The following is a 9,825-nucleotide window of genomic DNA, read 5'->3' as shown; positions in this document are numbered from 1 at the left end:
TAAGGCTAAGTTAGACTCAGCCTGACCCCTGTGTTTTTCTCCCTCATGGCTTGGATTTATGGCCTACTTGAAATGAGGCTGCACTTTAAATTTTAATACTGTATTTTAATCTGTATTTTAATTAATTGTTTTTATGTTTTATTGTGGTTCTGTTGGTGTCAGCCGCCCTGAGCCCGGTTTTTGACTGGGGAGGGCGGGGTATAAATAAAAATTTATTATTATTTATTATTAACAGCTGTTTTTTTTAAAAAATGAGCAAGACAAAAATTCCTCTGAAACAGCAAATCAAAAAATGGGTCAGGTTTTAAGTATTTTATGTGCAGTATTTCCAACATAGTATTGCTCATGCAGGCTTCTGAAATAACAGCCAAATTCCAAGTATTTCTATAAATAACTTTCTAGAGTTGGGGCATTTTAAACAAATAGTTTTAAACAATTATTGAGATGGAAATAATTTGTCTCTTGGACTAAATTTGAATTTTGTCACGGTCTGGTTCACGGGTTCTGGATGTCGGGGACCAGGGTGGGAGCAGGAATGGGAGACCGGAAGCCAAGAGTCCAGAAGCCAAGGGGCTGAGGGTCAGAGAGCCAGGAGCCAAGAAGCCAAGGGTCCAAAGATCAGGGAGCAAGGAGTCAAGAAGCCCAAGGCAGGAAGCGTGTTGCTGTGGCAAAGAGCCAAAGGGAAGATCCCTTCCCGGCTCTTGCCACCAGGTGCTGTGCGTTACCAATCGGTTTCACCTGCGGGCGTGCCTTGCCTCTTCAGAACAAACTTGGAAAGCCCCAGTCCTGCGAAGCCCTATTTGTCACAGGACCTGGCTCCTGCAAGCACTCCTGACAAATTTCTGTGAACTTTGGCCCTATACAACTTTTAAAAACAATGTTTTTTAAACCCTTAGGGCTACATACATTTGAAATCATGCAGGTACTGTCTGTGGAAGAGGTACATTGGCAATGCAATAGATCAGGCATGTCCAAAGTCCATTATGCGGGCCTAATTTGGCCCGCCGGTCAATTTAATCCAGCCCCTGTGGCAGTATATGTCCTCGGGTAAAAAAAAAAAAGCTCAACAACTTCGATCCTAAAAAAGCTCAACAACTTCAGTTGGCCCTCACGCATGTTCACCTCATCAAATCTGGTCCTCTTTGAAAAAAGTTTGGGCACCCCTGAGACAGACGATCCAATGGCTTGGGCAGTGATCTGGGGTGGATAAGCTTCATTGTCAATTCCTGGTTTTGATTTGGGAAAATCCATATATTTTTGTATTTGAAAACTATCATGCTCTTTTAATATTTCTTAAATAAAACAGGGTCCATTGTACAGTAAATGAGGTGATCATGTATATCTGTCCTTCCTTCTCCATGTGCAGTAATGTTTTCTGATCTATATTGCCCCTCCTTATCCCTACTTCCTTTTCGCCACACCAATAAATACCAAATCCCTCATTTAAAATAATAGTAATCATCAAATACCCAATTCAAAACGAGCAATTAAATTTCAGAAAGTTTCTGCAAAATGTGTTAAATTATACAACCGTTACACAGCATGCTATTTCAAATGAAAAGCTGCAGAATTTTGGTTTCTTCTTTTAAAGTCGAATTCAGTTATTCAACTGCAGGCTGAATTATGGATAAGCAAGCATACATTTTCTTCTTCCACCAGGAAGTTTCAAGGCATGACCTTTGATCATACAAAGAGAGGAATGGGAATAACCCTGACTCAGAATGGCACTTGACTTTAATCATTTCCATGTAGCTAGAGTTCCAGTGCAAAGCAGAACGGAGCTAAATCTCCTGATTCAGTGTTCCTCATGCAAAGCAATTGAGGCTAAAGTTCAGGAGCATTTACTGAAACTGTTAACAGCCTACCAAGAACCCAAATTATACAAATTCAGCACAGCCTCAGGGAGATAATGGGAATGGATCCAGCCTGCAACCCTCTTCTCTCGCAAGAGGGCTGGGGAAGCTATGGCCCTCCAGATGTTGGGATTCCAACTCCCATCAACTCCAACCCATATGGTTGATTGTCAGGAATGATGGGAGTTGGGAGTCCAGCAACACCTGGAGGGTCACAGATTCCCCAACCATGTCTTATAAACTGCACTGATACTGTGAGACTGGACTAGAGGAGGAGACCTGCAGCTTATGTGTTCACCATGCGAAGCTTCTGCTACTGCAAACCACAGGATACGTTATTAAACCCACCGATGTCAACAAGGAAATTCCACAATGCTGCAGTGAAGAGATACAATTGCTTAAAATCAGCTTGCCCGCCTTCAATGTATTAAAGCAGTCTGGTGAAAGAGCTAGGTTTAAGGAAGTTTGGACACCAATATTTGTAAAGCCATTATGTTGTTGACATCTGTCTGTCTCGAGAGATAGCAGAGTGAACCTCAGGGGTGGAAGTCAAACCGCTGTCAGCAACACCAAAGTGACCTCTCTAGGGCACAAGCCTGGGCAGTGTGTATAGAGGTTCTGGGCTGCCCAGACTATGATAACCGCCCCGCCCCCCCAAGTCATCCTCACTGATGTGGTCCAAAGGAAAGGAGAGCAATACATTTGGCACCAGCTTGGCTGCAGGAGTTGCCGGAAGGAGGCGTACAAGGCACCATCCAACCATTTTAGGGACTCCACTCTTGAATTTATGGAGGGTTTACTCCTTAGCTTTTTCTTCTCCTGAAGATACCCTGCAAGGCAGTGGCGTTTCAGGATCAGTTTTCTTTCTCCTGGATGGGCTACCTTCCCAGGTTGACGAGCCCCACCTGCCCCTCACATCCTTCTACATCACACACAGGAGCCGCCTTCTTGACCACTGCTGGCCTCAACCGCTCCATTATATGCTGGCCATATGAAAGCAACAATATGGTAGCGAAGATAACCTAGTAAAGCCAGGTCAGGTAATAACTGCAGGCAACACGCCAATGGCATGGGCCAAGCCTCCACCTGACAAACCTGAGGCATGAGGGGTAGCTTCAAATTGGAAGTTATTGAAAGACCCTGTGAAGGGTCCAGGAATACCTGTAGTGGACACACAGAATCACGTGACCTGAACAGATAATGGGCAGGGAGAATGGCTTTTATTTGTGGCACAACCTGGTAAGAGTTGGGACTTGACAAATCCCAGAGATTTTAATTGGGGAAAGTTAAATACATGCTTTCATTTTTCCACCAGAAACCAATGGGACTGCAAAGAGGAGCCTCATGGCACCTAACATACCATGAAGGATAATGGAGGCTTTATTTTCAAAGGGATGCTGACAATTGACTGATGTGATCAAGAAATGATTTTTGAACTGCCCTGGCTCCGATATGAAAATGAGTAAACAGCATGTGGATGCAAGTATATCCCTATTCGTTCCTCTCCACCCCCTGCCCCGGGTTACTAATACAGGACACTGGTGACTTTCTTTAATGTGAATGTGTCCAAGAATGAACCAATTGCCTGAGATGTTTGATTTTACCTAACTGGGCATCAGAAAGGAGAAAGTGGACGAGCAATTCTTCAGCAGGGGGAACAGTTTCATCCATTCAGTGCATTTCTCATTTGATTTGATTTTTTAATAAATATACACAAGTACCAAAAATGCTATTCACAAAATATACAATATTTACACACAATATACATATTGCAAAGCATAGGGCTTGCAATATACAGCCTGAACGTTAATTGCTACCCTTTCCTGTGGATGGAGGACAGGGCATTCTTTGGGTTGCAATCGCTCTGCCTGCCGTGCAGCACAAAGGGCACCTGAGCTCAGTCTTTGGGGTGGATTGTTAACAGTCAGTCAGAAATATATGGAATGCCTTCCAAAAGGACACAACAGGTGGTGAGTTGGGCCAGCCCCCTTGTAGAGCATGCAGTGAATACGTAGGTGAACCATCCAAGTTCTCACTCTGTTCGTTTATTTGTACAATCTACTCTCTGGTGCAAACGAGCCCAGGCTTCTTCTGCTGTCTGACAACCAAAGTTCATTCCTGCCCGAACTGTGCATTGAACCGCAGGCAGCACCTGCTGTTCTAACAACATGCTCTGTTCTGTGCAGTGTGTTCAGTAATTGTTCACATTTTGCTCGCCTCTGCTTCGTGCAACGCTTCCACTTTAGCAAGGTACATGTCGTCCGCCAATGATGCAGTCGTCATACAGGAGCTAGACGAGGGGAAGAAAAAGCAAGTCAGGCTTAATGGAAGGCTTTAAGAAAGAGCATGAAGTAATTCTCTAAGGGGAATACAGGGCCATTTCCCATTATCCCAAGGAAGTGTTCCATTAAATTTAGCTGCACTCACATGAGGAAAATAGCACCTGATAATTAACAGTAGAGCTTGCATTTCTAAACTTAAAAAATCTGGGAGCTGCTACATATAATTCAAGGGAAAAGAATAATAACTCATTAGTTAAGGAAAATTCTTTGTTGTGGTGGTACATTTTATTAACAGACAAAAAATCTGGACTAATATGATGCTTAAAATATTAGAGGGAAGTAGAGATAACAAATGGTAGGTTGCAAATAGTACCACCAGAAAATCTATGTGCAAATGTGCTTCCTTTGAAATAACCTTGCTGTAATTTTAAATCCACTTTTGAAATTTTTAAAAAAGATGTCCTAATCATAACCTGTCAAATGCTCCATTAAAGCCAGTTTTCCTCCTTGTGTGAAGTCAGTGCAATGATTTGCTAGATTCAAATGAATCTAATCAATGCATTTTCTATACCTTTGAATATTCAGTGCTTACACCGATGGGTGACTGGTAATAACTCTGTTACCAGGCCTATACCTTCAAGGTGTCAAAGGCAAGCAAAACCTAGTCTAAGGATCCTTGTTTACAATTGCTTCCTAACAACCTTAATGGGAAATGTGTGTGCAAATTACGGCAGAAATCTCTCTCTCCTTGCATAGAATGGAGAAATGACCACTCACTTCATCCTCTGTGAACTCTGACTCCGATTCACAGCTCTCTTCGTCTTCACTTTCTGGTAGCATCTGCAGGTCCAATGTCGTGAACTGTTTCAGCTGCTCCTGTATGAAGGAGTTGCTTCTTCCCCATGTGAGCTGGTATGGAGAGTAGCCCTGGTAGGTTACTTTGTTTACATCCGCTCCGTGTTTCAACAGGAGCGACACCAGTTCTTGATTCTGTAGATCGACAGCCAAATGCAAGGCAGTCCTGCCGTTGCAAGGCTCCTGTTTATTGAAAAGAAAAGAAAAGGGTGCATTCAGTGAGGCCGTACGCATGCTAAGGTGTTCATTCTCAAATTGCTGGGACTAGGCTTGCTTGTCTGAAAATGGCAGGTATCTTACCTGAGCATTGACATCTGCTCCCAAGGACAAGAGGCGTTCTACTATGGCCAGGTAACCTTGAATAGCCGCCAGATGGAGACACGTGTGTCCTATGAAACAGAAATGGAAGAAATAAATTTCATGTGATACAAGTCATTCCAACACTTGGCTATAATTTTCAAATCATATACACTATAGCCATTTAAAGATGGACTACTCTGATCAAAGAAGCTTGATTATTTGATTCCAGTAGGCGACTACAAAGCAAAGCAAGAAAAAGGAACCCCCTCCCTTCCTTGGCTGACACTTGCTATACAGAAAGAGCTGGAAAGAACTCTCTGAATCACAAGGCAATGTAGCATGGTGCCAAGGGTTGGAGTACCCAGTGAGCTGGCAGCTCAGCCTCAGAATGTGTGCTTACCATTGTAATTGGATGACTGTAGGATAGAGTCGATTTGTTGTTTCTGGCAGTACTGTGTGAGGACACCGACACCTCTGAGAGAGCCTTGTTCGCAAACGATATGCAGCGGGGTGTTTCCTCGGAAATCTCTAACCTCTGCGTCACATCCAGCTTTCAGAAGAGTCTCTGCGATTTCTGGCTGGTCTGTTATTACTGCCAAGTGAAGTGGAGTCTGCAAATCGGAAGTTGAGAAAGCATTATAGTTAACTAGAAAAAAAAGGAAAATCTCCTAGACTAGCCACTACACAAAACAGTCCTCTTAGTCATTGCTCCTGAACCCACTTCTTAAGTATGTTTTTTTCAGGATCTACTACTTTTCATAAATCCTTTGAAATGTTCCCCAATGATTTGCTCTTTGACATATGATATACTTCTGAGAGAACAACCACACTGTTGCATCTTATTATACTTGGGAGCCAACCATGAAAAGTCACTTCCACAAATTGCTGATTTAAAGCTCCTTGTAGCCTGGAAGACTTGCCCTAAATAAGGCAGAGGGAGCTTGTGACTCTCTAGTTGTTGTTGAACTTCAACTCCCATCAGCCCCAGCCAACATAGTCAAGAATCAGGGTTGACAGTAGTTGTAGGCCAACAACATATGGAAGGCCACAAATTCACCCCCATTTTCTTTGGAACTCAACCCCATCAATGAGCCAAGGTTATTGATGGGGATAATTATGCTAAAACGTGGCAATTTTATGAGTTACTTAAACCCCTTGATTCCCCCCCTAAATTTATCTCTTCCTCCCACCAAAAAATGTTTCTTTTAGAAAGCTTCCAAGTCCCCTAGGGCACCATGTTTGATCCCTGCAAGAGAGGAAAAGAAAACTCTGCGGGGTAAGTACCTGGTTGAGGTTATTTTGGATATTCAAGAATGCTTTGTCTCGTCCTGCCTGGCGAATGATTTCCAAACTCAAGGCCTTTTCTTCATGTATAATTGCCAGATGGAGAAATCTGCAAAGAGGAAAACGGTGGGAAAAACCCGATGGTGAGTACTTAGAAAAAAAAAAAAACAAAGGACAAAAAAAATCCCAGCCACCTCTTGCTAATCAGCTCTTTTGCTCTTGCTCGTCATCCCGCGGGCAACGTGCCCAGGATCCGAGTCATGATGGAGGAAGAACATCAGCCTCAGCGGCAAGAGAGGCGATTTCGAAAGCCTGGGGTTTTCGAAGCCGCGTGCTCTCGCTACCTGGTGTTTTCCGCGGAGTTGTTGTGAGCTGAGTGTTCCGGGCAAGGCGCCAGGGACTTTCCAGAGCACTCCCCCCCCCCTCCTGTGCGCCCCGCCCGGCGCCTCCTTCAAGCCCCGCCCACCTCGCAGCTTGTGAGAACACCCAGTCCCAGCCCCTATCCGCTGGCAGCCGGCCCAGGGACAAGGCGGAGCAGGCGGGGAGGGGAAAACCCATACTTGCAAAAATCCCCGGGCTTTTATGTAACCAGCAGAACGCGAGCGACATCAAAGGACCTCTCCCCCCCCGCACACCCCGCGTTCTATTATTAAAGATCTACATAGTACGCTCCTCGCTCCCCCCCCCCAGGCAGCCTGTGCAATAAACACAAATGCGGATGGAGTCAAACACGAGCACTAAAAATTTACATTATTGTGTGGGGTTTTTTTTTAATGCGTTTGGCTCGCTCTGCTGATTGTTCTACTCTGCTCGGTCAGTAACTCAGAACTATTATGAAGGGCCCGCTTTAAAAGAACCAGCGAATTTCCTGCAGTCTTTTTCGCCGCTGCAAATGCGCAATTCCCGGGGCTTCACAGCGCTCAAGCAAGCTCGGGTCTTTTGCATGCATGCCGCCATGCTAACAGCTCTCAAACCTCTTTAAATTTAAATAGCAAATTTGTCGCCTTTCTTTCAGGGGGAAAAACAAATCAAAAGGATCGCGGTCTTCCTTGCAGTGCCCAGCTGCCCCCACCCGACCCGCCACATTTCCTTCTTCGCGATAGTCCCGTACTGCATTGTCTAGAGAGTTTCCTTCACATCTTAACCACATTTGCTTGGAAATAAGCCCCATTCTAGTTCCAAGGAAAAGCATTAAGATCACCACTTCGCTAACTTTCGAGGGAACGCGAGGCAAAACCGCCCACAGAGGTCAAAGTTCCGATCCCAATCCCCTTCCCCGAATTTGCAAAGTCCTCCAAGACTTACGTATCTCCGTCTTCGGTCACTTGCAGTTTCCAAGCCTGCGCGCCCGGGCAGGGGCCGCTCTGGAGCCCCGCGGAGGCTTCCGCCGGCTCGATGCGAATGTCTCTCAGCTCGTTGACAAGCTTCTCGTACTCCTCCTCCTTCATGGAGTCCAAGCCGCTGTCGTGGCGATCGTCCTGGACCAGGCTGAGCTGCCTGTCCTTCTTCAGCGCGTCCCGGGGGTGGTTGTCCATCGTTATATCCATAGGGTAATCCAGGGAGCTGGGGTTGAAAAACATGGCCTTGGCGAGAACGAGCCGCGGGTCCCGACGTGTGCACTTGCCTTGCGAAGTCCTGGCGAGAAGCTGGCGGGCGGCGGCGGCGGCGCTTGCCTATACAGCCTCGGCGGAGGGGATTTCTGTGCCGGGGCGGAGCTTACGCGCTCGGGAATTTCCCGGCCGTGTCCAGTCCTGTCTGGAAGCTGCTGCTGCTGTGGCAGCAAAGGCTGTGGCCGAGGAATTCCCTTCCCTAGTCACCCGCTGGAAATTTTTTGCTTTTTCCACAGAAGGGAAAGTTCTTTTGGATGGCTTTCTGTGACTAAGGCGCCCACCCCACCCCTCCAGGCCTTCCACTCCTCGAGGCGTTTCCTCGGTGGGCTTTCGGGATATGCAAAAAAGAAAAAAAGAAAATTCACGATCCTTCTTTTTGGGATTTCCCTCCTGCCTTAATATTTTAGATAGATAGATAGATAGCCCTAAAATGTCCTGGTATTTTGGTAAATATTCCTGGCCCTGTTTTAAAGGGGAGGAGCGGGAAAGAGAAGGCAGGCCTTGCAGGAAGTACCCCAGCACTTAATAGGGCCACAGTGCAATATTTGTGGGGGTGCCTGAAGCACTGTGAAAGTGGAGGAATGAGCCCCACATACATTGCAAACGACACAATCTTTCCAATATTGCAGGATTGCCTTGGCTTCATAATAGATGTACTTTTCCACCTTTGCATGAACATCCAAAGCAGCTAACACAAAACGCTATGCAGCAGGTTACTGGGTTCTTATCAGCCTTTTATTCATTATATTATTGATTATACAACATGGTTAAAGAGCAACAATGGGTCTCTGCCCTGAAGAACTTACATTAGGATCTTTCTTTTCTTGTCTGCATTGGAAACCCCGGGCCTGTGAATAGTGGAATGGGCTTTACACGTCATTGTCCAAGGCGCGTTCTGGGAAAATTTCAGGGTTTATTTGCTTGTTTTGAAAATTCAAGAGTTTCTGGAAGGATGATCAAGAAATGCAATAAAAAAGACTTCCCTGAAAGACAGCGTGCCTGCTGTTACTGATCACTTCCTGCAATGCACAGTTAGGGGGGAAATATTGTGGGTGTTCTTCTCTAGGCTGCACAACTCCAGTCTTTGAAAGATCAAAGAAACCTGAAAAGTTAGGTTTGCAACTTGGTGGAGACTAAGGAACAGAGACAGACAGAATCAAGAGCCTGGCAGAATCTGGAGTTTATTGCTTTTTCCAAATCTGAGTACTGAGAAATGCCATTTTAATTTACAGACTAATAAAATACAGAGGAGGCTTTTGCCATTTTCAGGACCATTGCCATCAATCTCAGTTGCACACTCTAGCATTAGCCATTAATCCAGGGAGTGGGAAGCTGTCATCTAGATAGGCTCTTCGCGTCCTCCCGTCTCCAAATTCCCTTATGCTTTTTCTCCTCTCTCCTGCTTTTGAATCGTAATCCAAGCTACCTGTATATACTTTGCACCGACAATGAAACCAGGACGCTAGGGGCTTTCAGACAAGTCTGAATAAACAGCCTCCCTGCTGCCTTGAAGAGGAGTCTACTGTATAGTCAACTATCTGCAGTGCCATCTAGTGTAGAATAAATCATAGGACATTTAACACAGGGGACCTGGATTTTCCTTAAACCAGTGTGTTTGCCAAGGACTGGGACTGGTGATTT

General features: G+C 45.3%; 1 protein-coding gene across 1 annotated transcript; it reads right to left on the bottom strand.

Moving 5' to 3' along the window:
• Positions 1-268: 268 nt before the first annotated feature.
• NFKBIA (NFKB inhibitor alpha) lies at positions 269-8,245 on the bottom strand. The gene is made up of 6 exons (XM_035109331.2): positions 7,880-8,245; positions 6,575-6,683; positions 5,691-5,901; positions 5,291-5,379; positions 4,913-5,173; positions 269-4,143 (listed from the first exon to the last, which is right to left on the bottom strand). The coding sequence occupies exons 1-6, from the start codon at positions 8,152-8,154 to the stop codon at positions 4,096-4,098; spliced, it is 993 nt and encodes a 330-aa protein (XP_034965222.1). The 5' UTR covers positions 8,155-8,245; the 3' UTR covers positions 269-4,095.
• Between the last annotated feature and the right edge of the window lie 1,580 nt (positions 8,246-9,825).

The sequence above is a fragment of the Zootoca vivipara genome, chromosome 1 (assembly GCF_963506605.1).
Source record: "Zootoca vivipara chromosome 1, rZooViv1.1, whole genome shotgun sequence".
Taxonomy (NCBI): Eukaryota; Metazoa; Chordata; class Lepidosauria; order Squamata; family Lacertidae; genus Zootoca; species Zootoca vivipara.
Note: the sequence above shows the minus strand (reverse complement) of the source record. Positions and strands in the feature narration are given on the sequence as shown.